This window comes from Giraffa tippelskirchi, chromosome 7 (assembly GCF_054371585.1).
Source record: "Giraffa tippelskirchi isolate mGirTip1 chromosome 7, T2T-mGirTip1v1.2.pri, whole genome shotgun sequence".
Classification (NCBI taxonomy): domain Eukaryota; kingdom Metazoa; phylum Chordata; class Mammalia; order Artiodactyla; family Giraffidae; genus Giraffa; species Giraffa tippelskirchi.
The window spans coordinates 36,889,053-36,907,926 of NC_137281.1; the positions used below are offsets into that span (position 1 = coordinate 36,889,053).

Here is an 18,874-nt window from a genome sequence, read left to right on the forward strand (position 1 = left end):
TCTCCGTGCTATGCCTGGGAGTGGGAAGCAGGGCTGGTGCAGGAAGCCGATCCTGCAGTGACTTTGAAAGAAAATCAAGCACTGGAGTGTCGAGGGCCCCAGGCCTCTTCCTGGAGACCCGCCCTGCTCAGTCCTAAGCCCCAAGTCCCTCTCAGGAAGGGGCACGCACTGGCCTCCAGAGCATGGGCGGAGAAGAGGACGTTGGAGCGGGTCTGGCAGCCACGGGGTCCCAAGCTCTGTGGCCTGCGGGTCTCAAGTGAACCTGGCAGGTGCCGTGCCTCACGCTCGGATGGCCTTCCCGGTCTGCTGGCCCGCCCGCCCTCTGCCAGCTCCTCACCAGCTCTCGCTCTGGAGCAGGGCCTTCCTTTGGAAGGGCACTTTGGAGTGCCTTCCACCTTGCTTTCCTACTTTCACTGTCTTCTCTCCCATCTTCTCCCTCGGCTCCTTCTCCCTCGTTTCCCTGTGCTTCTTCACAAAGGCTGGGTCCGAGGACCTTGGGGAAGCCACAGCATGTGGGGTCGCGAATGGGCTCTTCCTGGGTTCCTTTCCACCCAGGAGAGAGCAGGAGCTTCTCCAGAGCTCGGGCGTTGGCTTCACCACCTGACAAGAGCCCGCAGAGGCGGCTCCTTGCCATGGTGCCAGTGAGAATAGCACCCTGCCTGTGTGTCCAGGGCCAGGTGGACATAGCCCGGGGTCTAGTGCCACTGCTGGTACCGTGGGAGCGTGGCGGCTGCTCCACCTGCTCCTCTATAAAGTGGAGCCCACGGCCAGCAGCCTCTGGGCGGCTATGAGGGCCCCTGGGACTGGGGGCTGTAAGAGGGCCTGTGCTCGCTTGGGACCCTTCATGCAGCAGACGGCAGCTGTGACATGACTCTGCCCAGGAGCACCACTCGAGGCCAAGTGGTGGGACTCACACATGCTGCCCCCGGGAGCAAGAGCTCCAGCCGCTGACCCATCCTTGGTCGACCACCTTCCTCTCTGGTCGGCCCTGCCCCACCCTCCCAGGCCTGGGGTGGGGGGCGGGCGAGAATTGGGGCTGCCTGAGAAAAAGGTGTCTGGGGGCTCCTGGAGCTTGGCCGGGAGCCCTGGGGCTGGTGTCTGCCTGCCCACCGGCTGGCCACCCTGCCCGCCACTGCCCGGACCCCCACGGCCCTGGGCCTCACCTGCCACAACTTCTCAGCAGCAGCACCGTCACCGCCGCCTGCAGGGCCTTAACTTGCCAAACCAAGGCCAAACTCATGAGCAGATTCTGAGAGACGCTGCAAGTCGGGCAGGTATGAAGCGCCTCCTTCCAGCTGAGACCGTCAGCTAAGAGTTGAAAGCAGCAGGTTCCCAGGGCACCGCCGGGTGACTTTGCTGTGAAGCCTGCCCCTACTCCCGCGTCCCACCCTCCTCACCGGCCGGCCTATGCTGGTGCACCCCACCTCGCCTCCCATCTCCAGCCACACGGTCCACAGCCCTGGGGCAGCCGTGGTCTCTGGAGCCTACCCCGGGGCCCTCCAGATGGACCGGCTTTGACTTCCTGGCCTGAGACTGGTTGAACCAATTTGGGTTTTTTTGTTTTTGTTTTTCCCTCTCTTTCCTTCTCTCATGTTTTCTGGGTTTTTTATCTTCCTCTCTGGTTTAATCTGTTTTGCTGGCTTTCATCTTGGGGTTCTTCTGGCCCCTGTACTGGGAAAACAGTCCCGACAAGCAGCTCACACAAAGCTGCCCCCAGCCTAGCCACGGCCCAGGCAACCCACCTGATCCCCAACCAGACCAAGGCCACAGCAAGAGCACTCTCCTGACGCTGTCCCCCTGGTGTCTGCTTCCAACTCTGGATTAATGCGAGGATCCCTCAGTCCTCGGTTAATGTTTCCCAACTGAACGCGTGCATCCTCCCACCCCCGCTGGTGAAGCCGAGTGAGACCCCCATAGAGCCATCTGCATGCCCCGCGGTCCCGCGTGGACGTGTGGAGGGTGGCGGGGCCCTGCCCCCGTGTGCATGGTGCATGTCCTCTCCGTGGTGGGCTGGAGTCCCTTCGGTGACCTCGCTGCCCCCGCCTGGGCCAGCCCTCTTCGGGGAAGGGGCAGCGTTCCCCCACCCTGCCCTGCCCCCTGCTCCACCCCCACCCCACCCATGTGTGGAATGCAGCAGGGACCAGGTCCTTGTTCTTGTGGGTCCTCCTGTCTCTGTCCCTGGTGGTGCGTTCAGCCGCGTTGGCGGACCATCCCTTTGCTTGTCCTGCTGTGTCACTGGCCGCGGTGGGTCAGGACCGTATGGGTCTCACTCGCCTCTCCTCCGCTCTGTTGCAGAACCGCATGCACGAGTCACTGAAGCTCTTCGACAGCATCTGCAACAACAAATGGTTCACGGACACGTCCATCATCCTGTTTCTTAACAAGAAGGACATATTCGAAGAGAAGATCAAGAAGTCCCCGCTCACCATCTGCTTTCCGGAGTACACAGGTAGAGACGGCCACTCCCCACGGGGACCGCAGGGGCCTCTCAGTCCCCCTTCACCATGGGCTGCAGATGCACCGGGCTCTGCCCCAGAGGATCCAGCACAGAACTGAAGGCAGGTCCCCTGCCTCCCTGTAATGTGCTGTAGCGAGGGGCCTGGGGCAGCCAGCTGGGCTTCCTAGTCAGGGGAAGCAGGGCTGGAATCCTGGCTTGGCCACTTACAAGCCCTTGACCCTGGCAGCCTCTGCACCTCAGCTTGGTTGTCTGTAAGTAGAGGCTGTCAGTACCGCAGCAACACCAAGATGATGCTGGGGTGATGATGGGGCTTTGAGTCAGACAGCCCAGGGTTCCTGCCCCCACTCTGCCACTCACAGCAGGTACACAACCTCTCAGAGCCTCAGTTTCCACATCTGTGAGATGGGTAATCACTGTGATTATCTGTCCCTTCCTCCCAGAGTTGCCAGGAGGACAAAGTGAGCAGGAAGGAGCTTATTAGCATGGCACTGGGTGAATAGTAACTGCTCACTGAACACTTGCTCTTGTGACCATGATTACAACTGAGAAGTACCCTGAGGGCATCCCCACATGGGTAGTTATGAGTCAAAAAGCCTGTTGGATGCGAGAGCCTCATGAACGGTCCTGCTCACACCTCCCTGCAGAGGACGCTGTGGCCGACGGAGGCCACCTTTGTCACTGTTGCGGCGGGGTCACCCGGCTGTGAGTGGATGGGCAAGCCTGGCCGGGCTCCTGTGGAGCAGCAGCGTGGCTGGAGTAGCCCATGGGCCCACTGGCTCTTCAGGATGGCCAGGGCCTGGTCAGAGAGACAAGCGGAAGCGGAAGTGGGCATCTCCAGCCTGCCCAGCCCCCCAGCCCAGAGAGCACAAGGGAAGTCAGAGTCCCAGCTTGGTAGGGGAGCCTCCAGGCTGAACCCCAAATCCCCAGGAGTGGACGTGGGGGCCACGGCTTGGAGCTGGGCAAGTGGTGCAGCTCTCTGTCTCTCCCCTTCCTCGACATTAGGCTGACGGCCCCCCGGGCCAGACCCCAGCAGCACACAGCCAGAGGCGGGCCAGGCTCAGCACCCTGCGCACACACCAGTCGGCCTCTGTTTAGCCACATGTGAATTGTGGAGGGTCTGTGCATCCTGCCCTAGGTGGCCAAGACTGGCCCACAGGGCAGCAAGAAGCAAGGGCGTCAGTCACCAAGGCCAGTTTGGTGTGACAAGGTCCCAGGGACCCTCTCCCTTACCTCCAGCCCAGATTTAGGAAAGAGCTGTGGTCTAGTAGCCTCTCCAGGCCAGGCCTGGTGGTCTGTGCCTCTGTGCCGAGAGGCTAGGTACCCCCGTCCCCTCAGGCATGCCCCTCCTGGCTTTCCAGTCTTCACTGCGGCTCCAAACCCAGCCCGTTCCCACCCTCCCTCCCTCCCTCGGCGGGTCTGGCAACTGTGCCTGGGCCTGTGGAGGCTTCAGGCAGAGCCAGGAGTCCCTTCTGTTCCTCCCTGAAATCCCACAGAGCGGTGTGGCAGCAAGTCAGGGAGCCAGACAGTTCTTCATCCCTGGAAGGTGGACGTGAGAAGGAGGTAGGAGGGGATGAGAGGAAGGAGGCCAGGGCAGCTCGCAGGTGCTGTGTGTCCACCTAGCTTGCCCAGCAGCGGCCAAGGGCGGAGGCATACCCACCTGCTCCGAGAAGTGACCGCTAGCAGAGGACAGCCTGCAGGGGCTGGCAGACTTCTGATCCCCTGTGAGCACTGGTTCAGGCTTCTTTGGGCAGGACCCCCAGGAAGGAAGCATGTTTGCGTCAGGAACCCATAGGTGCATCTATAAAAGTTGAAACAGGAGTTCCGTAAAACAGCACCCCACCCTTAGTGCCAGTGAGGCCCAGGGAGGTCTGCTCTCTGGCTTCCTTCATTGTTTTTAAACTGGACGTGAGCCGCGGACTTGATTTCATGACCCGCTGTTGATTGCACTGAGCTGTCGTTAGGTTCCTCCTGCAGGGGAGTCACTAAGGGGCCCCTGGTGTCCGCTCCCTGGCCTGTGGCCTGACTGGCACCCAGATGGGGGCCTTGCCTCACCAGCTCCTGACCTGGTCTCTCCCGCAGGCCCCAACTCCTTCACGGAAGCCGTGGCTTATATCCAGGCCCAGTATGAGAGCAAGAACAAGTCCGCCCACAAGGAGATCTACACCCACGTCACCTGTGCCACCGACACCAACAACATCCAGTTTGTCTTTGACGCCGTGACGGACGTCATCATCGCCAAAAACCTCCGGGGCTGTGGCCTCTACTGAGCCCCGGCCTCACCGCCCAGCCGCCCGCTGCCCTGTTGCCCCAGCCCACCCTGGAGCCCACGCTCCGCCACCTCCCAGCCCACTCTCTGCCCTCGACAAGGAAGCACCAGTGGCTGGCACCGGGGGGCGGGGGGACAGGAAGCGCCCTCCACGGCCACCCTGGCCCCAGACGCCAGCACATGTGGTAACGGGGCTGGTCGGGACGCTGAGCGCCCACACCTGCCAAGACGGGCAACTCACCAGCCTCTGCTTCGTCGCTAGGTGTTTTCCCTGGGGGAGAGGGCTGTGGGGTCAAGGCCGCCGTCCAGCCCAGAATAGGTGTATGCTCTACGTGCGGTGATTCATGCTTGAAGTCTTGGGGTCTTCTCCTGTCGTCTGAGGCTGTGCAGGGGTGGGGGTGGTGGGAGCCACTGCTCAGCTTTTCTTGGGGTCTCTCTGGTCGAGGGCAGCTCCGTCACCAAAAAGCCAGCCACCAGCCATGTGTGGGTCTGGGGGTGCTCAGGCCTCAGCCAGTGCCACCCTCCTCCTCCCCTTGGCTCTCTGCCCCCGGACACCAGCCCTTCCTTCTCTGGGCTCCCCAGTACCCTCCCGGGGAACCCCCACCCCCAACTCTCGTAGGTCTGCAAATGCTTCTGAGACTGCCTTCTTACAGAGGTGTGTGTGGGGTGGTGGGAAGGGTTGAGTCCCGCGGTGCCTGGACAGCGGTCGGGGTGGGGGAAGGCCACAGGGAGGGGAGGCCCAGGGGAAGCGGCTCTTATGTTGACTGCTGTGGGGGCCTCACACCCCACCTTTGCAGGCCCTAGGGTGGTTCCTCTACTTCTCCCCTCAGTCAGGTCTTGGGCAGCCACTCTGGAGTGTGAGCGGATGTGCTTTTTTGTCTTGAATTCAGGGTGAATCCAGTGCAAACCTGCCAGGGCCACAAGGGGCCTGGGTACTGGAGATCCTGGGGTGGAGGAGGCCCCGGGGAGGTGTGGACACGGCCCCTATAGCCAATGTTCCAGCCTCCTTCTGTCTTGGTGAAGAAATAGAGTCTGTTTGCAGCCTTTGGGGTCCCGCCAGCCCTGGGGACAGAGGAGGGCACGTGGACGGGCCCACCATACTGAGTGCCCTGTGAGGGGCACAGCCTGGCCCACACACACACCCAGTCTCCTCCAGACCGAGAGTCCTCAGACCCCTTGGAGGAGCTTTGCTCCTGAGATACCTGAGCAGAAAGGGGTGGGGTGACTCCTCCTGGTGACTCAGGCCCTGGCTGGCCTGGGGTGGTGAACACACCTCCCTCTCTCTCCTGGGCACCCCTAGCTGGCTGATGCTGCCAACCCACTGCCTGGCAGACACCCCATGTGCTTGGGTGGTGGCTCTGCCCCTTGAATGATGGCTCTGCCTAGGGAGACATATGTGCCCATGGGAGGAGAGGGGCTACCCCTCGAGGGGGCTCCAGTTCCTCCCTCCTCAGGCCCTCTATTCCTCCAGCCCCACACTGGGCTCTGCTCGGTCCCAGGTCAGGCAGGACCCCCGAACTCCCAGCACAGCTCCCAACTGCCCTGCAGCCAGGAGTCCTGGGCTTCTTGTTTCCCACAGGCGGAGCTCTGGGTGGTGCATGGGAGAGCCAGGGCACCTGCCCTAGTGCTAAATGCCCGCAGGGGTGGCTGAGCCCCGTCCCCCACCTGGCTCTCCGCTGCTGCCCCTGGTCTCGTGGGAACTCACCAGGCATCCAGGGCCACAGGAGCAGCCCTGCCAGCCTGGGTCCGTTTCGGTCTTGTCTGCCTTGCCGTGTGCTGTGCCTTGTACCAGGTGCTGGGTCGTGGCAGAGATCAGGCCCCTGGAGCCAACTGCCTCCATGTCCCGTGTGGGCAGCCCGGGCCTGTCAGGCCATCTTACCCAGTGCTGAAGACGTCACCGTTATTTCCGGGCACCACCACCCTGGGTATGACCAACTGTGCCCCTCAGTCTGCCCTATGACCCCAGGCTCAAAAGCAGCTGACAAGCCCCATCTCTAAGGCCGTCGTCCTGGAGGTGGGGGTCACCAGCTCTCCTGGGCGGCAGGCAGGTGGGAGGGCCCCAGACCGCAGCCCACCCTACCTGCAGCATTAGCAGGCTGGGGTGCGGGGTGCTTGGGGCCTTCCTGCCCCTCGGTCCCCTGGGCAGCTGCTGTATCTCTGCCCTGCTCAGCTTCTTGTGCTGTTCCTGCCCTGTGACCCCAGACTGCCCAGGGGTCCCTGGCTGTCTAGTCACAGCCCCCATGGAGCAGGTGTCTGGGGTGAAATTCCCTCCTGTCCACTGTGTCTCCCATCCGCATTGTCACAGGCAGCTCCACCCTGCAGAGGAGCAACTGAGGTGACAGACGAGTTTTGGCTCCGTCGTGGGTGTGGGGGTGCTGGGGGTGGTGTTATGAGTGACCAGACAGGGTGGCCCCGTGTGCGACCCCCAGAGGCCGTGCTTCAGCCCTCTGAGCGCCTCTAGTCATCAAGCCAAAAGGAACCTTATTCTGGAAGGGGCACCCGCGCCAAGCCCGTGAAGGCTGCACTTGCCGTCTGGATGCCCGTGGGCAGCGTCTGTGTCCTGCGCCGATTGCCCTGGAAAGAGACGGCGCTTGGCCTTCCCGCCAAGGATGGAGAGGCGCCAAAGCGCCCTGGCTTGACTGGAGGCCAGTGCCCGAGGCCCGCAGATGGGCTCAGTGGAGCCTGTGGGCTCTGGCCTGAGGAGGGGGCAGGGTCTGCCCCAGCCCTGAGCAGACAGCACGGCTCGGGGCCTCTCGCCAACAGTTCGGACATTATGGTTCTGGGGCCCCCTTCCACGGAGCACTAGAGGCCTAGCGCCCTGGCCCCCTGTCCTCTCTGGCCACAGCAGAGCCTGGGGGCCCATGGCCACGTGCTCCGACCATGGAGGTAGGAGGCACAACTCAGGCAGACGACTACCCTGGTATCTGGTGCCAGGATACCCCGGTATCTGGGCCTCCCAGCCCCCACCCCCACTCCCGTATCCAGCTCCACGCTCCAGTGACAGAAACTGTCCGTAAACCCCTAGCGGGGAGGACCCAGGCATCAGTTCACCCAGGCCCTTCCCTTCTGCCGGGGTGAGTCCTGCAAGGGGAGAGGTCATCCCATGGCTTCACCTTGCCCTGCCCTGCGACAGTTTCTGCCTGGTAGGTGATCCTGCCGGTTCTCGCCCTGGCCCGCATCTCTCCTGGTCCCTTCTTCTTCCCCTGGCCTGACCCAGTGCAGGCTAAGCACATGCCTCTTGGTGAGTAAATCCACCGCAGTCGGGGCCCCAGCCTTTCCCCCAGACCAGGCAGTGTCCTGCCCCCTCTCTGAGAGGTAGGGCACACGGAGCCGCCTCGGGTGGTCTCTGCCCTTCCCTGAGCCTTCTGGATGCCTTCAGGCACAGCCTGGCAGTTCTCAGGAACTGAGGCCTGAGGCTCCGGCTCCAGGACCACCAGAGATTCAACCTGGGGTGCCAGAGGCCAGCACCCCCCAGACAGTCCCCCAATGTCAACCCACAGGCCTACAGAGCAAAGGGTCCAGCCGCCCACAGAAATGAGACCAGACATGACAGCCAGATCAGGAACAGGGTCTGTGAGCTGCTGCCGACTCCACCCCCACCCCTAGAAAGGCGAGTCTCAGCCCTCTGGCCCAGGAGCAAAGTAAGGCTTTCTCTTGGGGGCTCCAGGCAGACCCCACCCCAACAAGTGAAGGCCCCTGTTGGGGGAGGCCCTGGCCCGGGCAGAAGCAGAGATGGCCCACCCAGACCCCGTGCACCCAGACCACCAGCCTGAATGCACAGCCCGTCCCCTGCAGAGCCAGTGGCTCACAGGCACCGCTCTCCTGTGGCCTGTCCTCTCCTCATTGCCCCCCACACCCCTGCACCCCTGTTCCTGCCACCTCCCCAAGCAGCCAGGCCCTTCACCTCCCTGTCTCCTCTGCCTCAGTCCCCCTGCGTCCTCCCCTCCCTGTGCCCGGCAGAGGTGGGCCTGGGCACCCCCTTCCTTCCTTAGCAAACCTCCTCTCTTAGGTACAGTGGTCCCACCTCCCAGCCCCACCCCCACCCACCCCATATTAACTGTAATTTTATAAGAAGAGTGACTCGTTGGCTTAATAAATCTCTAGTCATTGTAATAATTTATTGGCTGCCATAATGTATTTATTAGTCACCTACCATTAATAAAAAATGCCAGCTTTTTCTAGTGTGAGTGTGGTGTGTTGTATCAGTGCCCAAGTTGCTTCCGCCGGGCACCCCCCCACACGCCATGTGTCCTGGGGCTGGACTGCGGGCCACCCAGCAGAGGGCACAGTGCACCAGGGCAGGAGGATTCCAGGCGTGGGGGGGTGTGGTGAGGGCAGAGGCTGCTCTGTCCGTCTAGAGGGCTTGGCGCTGGCCACTGGCCACACTCTGCTGGCAAGTGGGAGAGACAGGAAGGTGACGCTGAGCTGGGGTGGGTGCTGTCGCCTGGCTGTGACCCCTGGCTTCCTTCTCTCAGATGTTGACATCTCTTCTGAATGTGTTCTGGCGTCCGTGTTCTCTGGGCAAGCAGGTACGGACAGGCTGGGCTCTCGACTCCTTGGCAGTGGCTTCCAGTGGGTTCAGAGTGATGGCAGTGAGGCTTGCGGGGTGAGGAGGGGGTCTCAGTGCCGGCGCCTCCCCTCCCCACCACCGTCCCTGCATCTCCCTCCGTCCAGGCTCACTCCCCAGGTCTGACTGGGGAGCCTCACTGCCTCCGGGCCCCTCTCTTGCTCTGCGCCGCTCGCTCGCTCGCTCGGGACCAGGACCTCTTCACGTGTGTGCATTTTCTCTCTGCAACTAGACTGTGAGCTCTCCACGAGCAGGAGCCTATGCTGGTCATTCCTGCAGCCCCGCAGAGGGCTGCACACAGACCCTGCTGGTGTGAGCCGAAGAGTGCCTGCTCTGCAGCCCCGGGGCAGGGAGGGGCTGAGCCTTAGCCGAGTGGGACTTGAAGCCGGGCTGCTGGGCTGCTGGCCTCAGTCGTTCCTTTGTACCAATGCTTGGCGGCCTCCAGACCTTTCAGCCCAGCCCATGTGCCGTATGCTCAGAGTCCCCACTCTCAGCTCAGGTCTCCCTGGTGGCCTCTTCTGGTCCTGGAGTGCCCTGGGCATGTGTCCCCAACATGCCCCCCCCCACGTCTGTAGATCAAGTTGAGCTAGTTGGGCAGCGAGGTGAGACATTGCCTCTGGACGTGGGCTTCCAGCTTGTGGTTGAGCAGCGGTAGGCTGAGGTGCTGCTGTGTGGTGGGGAGGTGTTTCCTGTTGAATCCTTGGCTCGGAGCAGCTCTGCTCTGCTTCCCTGGCGGTCCGGGGACCCTGGGTGTCCCCAGCCCTGGCCCCGAGCAGCATCTGCTGGACCTCCCAGGAAACCTCTGCCCGCCCCCTTCTGAACAGGCTCCACTGAAATGGCACCAGGTGGAACTGTCACGCGTTTTCTCTACTCGAGTGTGACTGTGCAGTGACCGACCGGCAGAAACTGGGGTGGGGATTGAAAATGAAACAGACTGGTTGAGGCCAGGAGGGTAGTAAGACCATAGGAGTCTGCTGGATTTGTGCGGCAGAGTGGAAGGACCATGCTGTTTACTATAGGTCCCAGAGGCTGCAGAAAACCATTGTCTAGGGGCCCTTGAGGGGCAGCTGAGACCCAAGACCGCCCCCTCCACCAACTGGGTTTGGCTGTAAGAACAAGGATTTGGTGCCAATACCCCTTCCAGGTCACTGGTATGACAACCCAGCCATGCAAGAGATTACCAAAGACACGCAGCGCCGGTCGGGACCCTCTGACCATTTATTCTGGAGCCCACAGGCTACTCACACTGGCTGGAGAGACCCATTGTGTTGCAGAAGCTGTGGTCTGGCCCAGAGTCGGGAGCACATCTCTGTCCTTCCTGGTCCCAGCGCTATCACCTCTCAGTGTCCCCTAAGGATTAATGGGGTAGATGACACGAGGCAGGGAAGAGCTGGCAGAGTGAGACTGGGTAACAGGTGGTGGTCACTTCACATTCCAGCAGCCCACTCAGCTCCACTGCCTGCTCGTCTATCTCCGGGGATAACGCCCAGGGACGCCCACACCACTGCTCTGCTCTCTCCTGTCATTTGCTTCAGTCTTCTTACTTCAGAGGGAGCATGCAGCCAGGAATTATCCTGGGCTTGAGCTGCAGGCCCACGGAGCTGGGCTTGAGGATCAGACAGGGGGTCCACCTTCCCATGCATAAATGGGTTAGTTCGCAGAGAAGCGGCTGCCGAGAAACAGGTTAGAATAAGGCTGTCCTTGCCCAGGGCAGAAGGCTGTCCCAGGGTCCTGCTTGATTAGGAGTGCACATCCTTTTCGTTCATTTACTAAACGAACTCCTGTGTGCAAAGCAGTTGTGCACAGCTTTCAGCTCTCGTGACCTGACCTGTGGTTGAGTTTGACTCAGCCGAAGGGGGAGCGGCCATCCTCCAGGCATGCCTGCAGGCAGCCTGGGCAGTAGCATCTCCTCAGTCCCCGGAGGATGTTGGCAGGAGGCTGGCGTGACTTCTCCCCTCAGACCACAGGAGGGGCCTAGAGCCCCGCTTCACTCCCGGAGGACACCCCCACCCACAGGTTAGGCCCAGCAGGACAGGTGTGGACTGGAAGGCCAGAGCACAGCTCTCGGCTCCTGTCTAGCAATCCCCCCCAACACACACACGTGCATGCACACACACATGCCTGGAGACCACACACATGCACATACAAATACACACATGCACACACACACCTGGAGGCCACACCTACATGCACGCGTGCACACACACACATGCACACACAGACTCAGGGAGACCCTCTCGTGGCTTCAGACTGCAGAGGGGAGGGTTAGTTTCCTTGTCCTCAGCCTCTTCCAAGGAGCCCTGGTTGGTTCCCAGTCCTCTCTCTGCCACTGGCCCTGAGACAGGGGTATGGACACAAGAAGCTCCGTGCTGTACGGAACCTTCTACCTGTCAGCCTTCCAAGGAGCCGTGGGGGCCCAGCAGCCCCTCCTGAGCTGCCAGGTAGCCCCGATCCTCCCTTTCCTGCCTAACTGTCGTCTTCTCTTTCCCTGTCTCCCTGTCTGTCCCTCTCGCTGTCTGTCTGGCTCTCTCCTCCTCCCCTCCTGGGGCTGCAGAACCGCATGCATGAGTCTCTCATGCTCTTCGACTCCATCTGTAACAACAAGTTCTTCATCGATACCTCCATCATTCTCTTCCTCAACAAGAAAGATCTCTTTGGGGAGAAGATCAAGAAGTCACCTCTGACCATCTGCTTTCCCGAGTACACAGGTGGGTGCCGCATGGACCTGCCAGGGACCCGCGTCTCCCGGGCATCTGGCAGGTGGGCCGGGAATAGAAGAGGAGGTGAGGGTGCTGCCCCGGGTGTGGTGGGAAATGAACCCTCATGATGCACGCACGTTGTGACCAGGTGACTCAGAGGGACATGGAAGGATCGGGAGGCCGGACTGCCCCCCCAGTTTCCCCCTCTGCTTTCATCCTGGCCTCCCATCTCCCCAGTACCCCTCCTTAACTCCTGCCCTGGGCCTCTGCTGGGCCACACGGCCCGTCTGCCTGCACTAGAGAGGGTGGATACGTGCCCAGTGAGCGGGGCCTGGGCCGCCTCAGCCCTGCGTTTCTCTGCTCCAGCCATCAGCCCTGCTCCCCACCTCCACCAGCATCCCACCTACCCTCTCCTGCTCTTCTTCCATCCTGGGCTTTTCCCCAATCAGACCACCCCGACTCTGCAGGCCTCCTCCCGCCCCACCTGCCTGCCTCTCTTCCACGCCTTCTCGGGGGCTTTTCCTTCCCTGGCTCCAGGGGAGTGTGTCACACACCCCCGTGATGAGGCTGTCTCTGGCAGCTGATGGAGGCTGGCTGTGTAGGATGGCCCGGCTCTGAGCTGCTGCTTATAGGCTGGAGCAGCACTGATGGGAGGCCAGAGCCCAGCCTTCATTACCCTGGGGACTGAGAAGCTTCTAGAGGCTCCTCAGGTGGCAGCAGAGGATGTGTCCCAGGTGGGCTCAGTCGGGAACCCTCTCTCCCTGACAGCCCCAGGGCATAGGCTCAGCTCCCAGGGTGACATAGGTCCTCAAATCCAGCCCGATTCCAGGAGCAATGGATGCTGCCTCCCACCCCCGCCAACCTCCTCCACTACTGGGGAGAGTCCGCCCTCACCCTTGGGTGTGGAGGAGGGTGCACTGGCCTGTCTCCCCTGTGTGAATCTGCTGGCTCCCCGCCCTCCTCAGGCTGTAAGGAGGCTGAAGCAGCCTCTGGAGCCAGACCACAACCTGGGGCAGGTTAATCGCCTGTGTGTGTGTCATCCGGGCCCCACAGTAGACAGGAACCCCCACCACTTGGGGGGAGTGCGGGGAGGAATGGAGGGGATGGCGACTGGTGACAGGCTTGCTCCACGCCTGCCATCAGCACAATACCATCCAGAGGATGGACACCACAGACAGGGGGCCATGGCCATGTTCGAGGTGCCCTCTGCCGGGCGGGGCAAGTCCAGGCGGGCATGGGCGGGGCTGGGGCAGATGGAGCCAGGCTGTAGCCCCTCTTGACAAGCACTTCTCCCAGCCCCAGCAAGGACCTTCAGGACCCGCTCAGGTCTTCAGAAAGTTGTGGTGACTGGACGGGGCTCGGCAGGCCCTCTCAGGCCAGTGCCACCTCTGGGGGCAGGTCTGAGCCGAGGGCTCTTCCTTGTCCCCAGGGACCTGGTGTCCCTGGAGCCCAATTCAGGACACGGCCCAAGGAATGGTCAGGCTCACTGCCTGGTTGTGTGGGGCACTGGATGCGCCCAGATGAAGTCGGTCTGACTCTGGGAAACACTTGAGGTCTTCAGGATCTCCGGAGGGATCCAGTTGGAGTTCGGAGAACATGATGGATGACAGATGGTCAATGAGGTGGCCCCTGGGGGTGCCTAGGCCTGTGGGGACGAAACCAGCTAGAGGGGCTGGGGTGGGAAGGTGGGTGTCAGGATGTCTCAGGTGACCTCTGAGGGACCGTCGGGCTGTGTAAGGGGACGGACTCAGTGGACGCTGAGAAGGTAGGAACGGGGCACCCTCAGAGTCACTCCTGGGCACTTTTCACCTCGACCGGTGCCGTCTTGGCCCCCTCTGCACGGAAGGGCCCTTGGTGGGGTCCTCCCTGGGGCTGTGTCTAGTCCCTGAGCCTCCCCCAACTTAATGGCTTCACTGGTGGCCAGCCAACAGTGGAGTTGAGGAGGCTCTGCCTTGTGGGCTGTCCAGAGCTGGTCTCCACCCTGACCCCCACCCAGGGGTGTCCCCACCCCTTAGCCCTGACCCCTCACATTTAATTATCTGGCTGCAGACACTTTCCAGCGCCCAAGCCACAGACCCCCCTGTGACTCACACCCAGCCACTAGAGACTAGGGAAGCCAAGGCGGGATGGAGGAGGTGTAGCCGCCCACCCTCAATGTCAGACTGGATCATTTCCATGCTGGCTAGGTCCTAGGGGCACTGAAGAAAATGGGGCGACTATACTTGGATAGGCAGTTCTGGGTTGGTCCATGTTTTTTTTTAACATTGATTGAAAACTAACAGAATAGAGATATGGGGCTTGGGTTGCAGCTCGTGGGCAAGCTGTCCTTACATCATCCACAGATAACCCCACCAGACCCCGGACAGGATCAAAGGAGCATCCAAGGAACTGGCAGGGCAGTGGGGCCCCAGCTGGTATTACAATACCAGCTCCTCAAACTTCCCACCTGGGGATGGAGGGTACCCCTGCCCCCTGTTCTGGCCACTCACTTTAAGCATGGGGACTGCTTAAAGAACAGTCCCGGCCCTACTGGTGGAGGAAGCATTCACGAAAGTGTAGGCATGGTGCCCCGCACGCCCAGAGTCACCACACCACCCTGAACAGCTGCCTCAGGAGCGGCAGGACTGGTTTGGACCAGGGCTGAGCATCGTGCCGGCCTCAGCGCACTCTTCTAGAAGGCAGAAGGGCTAGCCTATGGCCACTGTCTGCCCAGGGACCCTGGGGGGACCGCTTGTGAAAACAGAGGGGAAAACAGAGGGGAAAAGACCTGGGAAAGCTAGGCGATCGCTCAGCCATGCGTGATTTTTAATGTGAGCTGCAACTCGGCCTTGGAGGAGGGCCCCAGGCAGCCTCCTGGAGAAGGTCACAGCTGAGTCTCCAGCCCACCCACCCCCAAGCCCGCTCTCACCAGGGCCTCCCCCCACCCCCTGCTCTGTCTCCTTACAGGCTCCAACACCTATGAAGATGCCGCCGCCTACATCCAAGCACAATTTGAAAGCAAAAACCGCTCACCCAACAAAGAAATTTATTGTCACATGACTTGTGCCACAGACACGAATAATATCCAGGTGGTATTCGACGCCGTCACCGACATCATCATTGCCAACAACCTCCGGGGCTGCGGCTTGTACTGACCTCTTGTCCTGTATAGCAACCTATTTGGTAATGATTCCAGCACTCACAGAAAAGCTTGCACACATACACACACCCCCGCCCCCCCCATTAACAAATGCAAGTTGGTAAACAAACTCCAAAAAGGCATAACAAACCTTATATATATAGACAAATATATATTAAAGAAGTTTTTTTAGTCTGTACTAGAAAGAGCCTCAGAACTGACCACCATTCCATTGCTCAATTTCCTGGGACAGCACCCGAGTGTGCACTTATGCGCGTACACACACACACACACGCACGCACACGCACGCACTGCGATACAAGTCCTGATTTGGGAGTCCATCCTTTTAAGAACAGCCACGTGCTTTCACAACTCTGAGACCCATTTCTGTGAGCAGGGGGAGGGCAAGGAAAGCCCTGGCCTCAGTCCAGCCTTTTCTCTGCTTCCACCCGCTCAGGCTGTGTGCTCTCAGTTCTGTCCTGCACTTGTGTGAATTCCAAAACTGGTTTTTAAAAAATGGCCAGGACCTCAAATGTCTCCCTGCCCCATACTTTCCAACAAGAGAAAACTTAAGGATGCTTCTCTTTTGGGTGGCAGAGGTTGTTAACTTCAAGAATTTAGAAGAATCATTGCTCCGATCAATCCACTGTCTCCTGAGTTTTCTTTATTCGTGGTTAACAAGGCAAGAGTCAGAGAAAAGGGAGACTTGGTCTGCTTCCCACCTGCAGCTGAGGGGAGGGGCCGTCACAGCACAGGGTCACCTGCAGAGCTGAAGCCGCCCCTCAGGCTCCTCCAAGAGGGCCGGGGAAAGACGATGTGGAGAAGGGGCAGGAGTGCCCGAGGGGGGAGCTGGTCTGCAGACCTGGCTGGGCAGGGTCCCTGGGGTGAGGCCTCCCAGGGGGGCCCAGGAAGGCTTCCCTTGGGTTCCGGATCCCGCTGCAATGCTGCCCCATCCTGCCCCCACCCGCACGTCATTAAACACGCTGGAGGGTTTTTCGGTCGGTTGGTTGGTTGGTGTTCTAAACCAAGGAAAATGGTCCGACTGGACCCCTTGTCTCTCTCTCTACAGACTGCTTCATGGACTCTTTGCTGTTGACGTTGATCTCCTGGTAGCATGACCTTTTGGCCTTTGTAAGACACACAGCCTTTCTGTATCAAGCCCCCTGTCTAACCTACGACCCAGAGTGACTGACGGCTGTGTATTTCTCTAGAATGCTGTAGAATCCGGTTTTAGTTGAGTCTTTACATTTAGAATTTGAAAGGAAAGGAAGAACATTTCTCATGTGCTTTGTAGTGTTAAAAAAAAAAAAAAAAAAAGAGGATAAAGGAAAACTCACCATCTCATCCATCTTTTTTTTTTCCCTTTGTGAAATAAACATACACACCCGCAGCCTCACCCACCCCACCCCACCTGCAGAGGTGCCACCTGTCCACACCCTGGGCGCTGATTCCCGGGCGTGTGCTCAGGCCCCACTTTCCCAGTGCAGCCTCGGTGCCCACAGCACCCCCCACCCCCCCACCCAGCCCCGAGCCACTTGGACCACAGGCTCGCTCCGGGTTTGTATAGATAAAGCACAGCTCTCACTGGCCAGTAGCTGCCCCCAAAGGATACAGAACATATACATAAATAGAGCCCAGTAGAAAACAGTTCCCCCCTCACTCCCTTCCTACAGAGTCCCTCTATCATTTTTTTTTGTTTTTAGTTGTTTTAGGTTTTGGTTTTCTTTTTGTCCTGATGAGCACTATGTATCACATACCAGATCAGCTCTCGTAGTCTTTGGGAACCGGGTTGTGGTTTTTCCTGCTGACATTTTCGCTTCTCTGTCTCGCAGATGGATGCTCCGTGTGTGTGTGTGTGCGCGTGCGCACCCCTCCACTTTTTCCTTTGTTTCAGTGACCTGTGTTCGCTCTTTCTCATGTGGGGATGTTTGTGCTGCAGATAAAAAACAAAAAATTTTTAAATACCACAAGATGGAAAAAAAAACAAAAAAATTAAAAAAAAAAAAGATGGAATGTAATGTTTACATGAAAGCCACAGTTCTCATGATCAGTCCAATGTCATTTCTACTTTGACTAGTATCCAAACCCCAAACCTCTTCACGGTTCACTTTTAAGACAATATTTGCTGAAGAAGACCAGTCACAGCCATTTCAGATAAAGAGGCAAAAAGACAAAACACAAAAAATTTAAAATGCAGAAAAAAAAAAAAAAAACTTGGAAAAAAAAAAAAAGGAAAAAAAAGAAAAAAAAAAGCCCACGGGTCTTTCTAAGCCTTTCTATTCCCAATCGGTGAGGTTTCTGTGATATCTTACACACTGCCAGTCTACTTCTCTAATGGAAAATTCATGTGTAGCTCAATAAAGAGAATGTTTGTCTGTATTCCTGAGTCTCTACCCTCGGGCTTCATTCTGACAGGAAAGGGAAGGAGGGACTTGACTGGGCCCCAGACGCTGGGAGGCTGGCGTGTAGGGTTGTGAGTGCCGGATTAAGGACCCTTCATCCCGGACCTTCCCCACGCCTGTGCCAGGGTTGGCATCAAGGGGGAGCCAGCTGAGCGCAGCCACCTGGGAGCAGGGCGGGCAGAGGAATGGGCCACTCTTGCCTGCAGTGCCCCCTTCCTCCTGTTCCAGCACCTCCTCACTGGAAGGGCAGGTAATCCCAGTCTCCTGCTAATACGTGATCCGGTACCCAGGGGCTCCACCACAGCATGATGGGTGGTTCCAGGGATGAGGTCGAACTGCCCGAGCCCTCTGTACCCAAAGGGTCATGTGCACTCAACTCGGACGTCTTGAAAAGCCTCCCCTGTTGTACCTGGATGCCGGCAGTCCCCAGCAGGCCGAACACACACGGGACAACTGAGACCAGCACAGCCTGGCGCACGGAGTCAGTTCTCGATTTCCCTGGGTTGCCACGTCTCCGCTGCAATTAAACTGCAAATCAGTTGAGACTGGGACCTGGAGGGAACACAGCTCAGCAAAATCCTTGCATCATGTCCTTGGATCACTCAGTAGCCAAGCAGTCAAGTGCTCCACATAGGAGATGGCAGGGGCTGGGTGTGGTCAGTTAAGCGGAATCCTGCACACATCAGCAGCCCGGGAAGGCCTTTCCCTGGCACTTCCAGTGGCCAGTAGGGGCTGATACTGCTGCAGAGATGGTGGAGTAACAAGAGGCTGGTCCCCTTCTATTTCAAAGAATGGATCCCGGAGCTCCTTAGCCAGGACAAGCCCGCTGGTGAGGCAGCCGGGCCCGGCCCTCCCCCAGGGCTTTTCCCACCAGCTTCCCTCACCCCAACTTATCTGCAAAAGGAGGCGCACCATCTCAGTTGATGAGAAGCCTGCGCTCTCAGGACTTGACTGAGAAGTCAAGAAGCTTGACTTCAAGACACGGGTCTGGGGTGAAAGGCTGAAGGATGCCATGATTTCTACACATGGCATAACCTGAATTTCTCTAAAAAGGAGCCACAGGGTAACAGGGTTCTTGCCCAATATGCTTGTGAAATCTGTAGCTAAAAACAACAGACATTTCTTTGCCCTGTCTTACTTAAAATGGAATCCAGAAGCATTTTGCTGGGAAAGGGTGCAGGGAAAGACCAATTCAATTATTAGAACAAGACATGTAGGGGTGGAGCCTATGCGTCATGGTTTCCAGACACTCCACAAGCGACTCTAATGTGCAGTCAGGTTCAGAACCACTCCTAAGAAAAAGGGGTGAGGAGATGGGAGATGAAGGCAGGCTGAGTTGTCCCTTGACCTAGCTGGGCAGCAGG

The 18,874-nt window shown here is 59.1% G+C and overlaps 1 protein-coding gene across 4 annotated transcripts in view; it reads left to right on the forward strand.

The window, feature by feature from the left end:
* Positions 1 to 17,487, forward strand: part of GNAO1 (G protein subunit alpha o1) — a 177,515-nt gene extending 160,028 nt beyond the window's left edge. For 2 of the 4 annotated variants that reach the window (XM_081510665.1, XM_081510667.1), the window contains 2 exons: positions 2,296 to 2,449; positions 4,538 to 8,911. In XM_081510665.1, coding sequence (XP_081366791.1) covers positions 2,296 to 2,449; positions 4,538 to 4,725 — 342 coding nt within the window. In that variant the 3' untranslated portion in view covers positions 4,726 to 8,911. Of the gene's footprint in view, positions 1 to 1,180; positions 1,275 to 2,295; positions 2,450 to 4,537; positions 8,912 to 11,845; positions 12,000 to 14,936; positions 15,153 to 16,177 lie in introns of those variants that run through there. The other 2 variants (XR_014059693.1, XM_081510666.1) reach the window with 2 other exon arrangements.
* Positions 17,488 to 18,874: the final 1,387 nt, after the last annotated feature.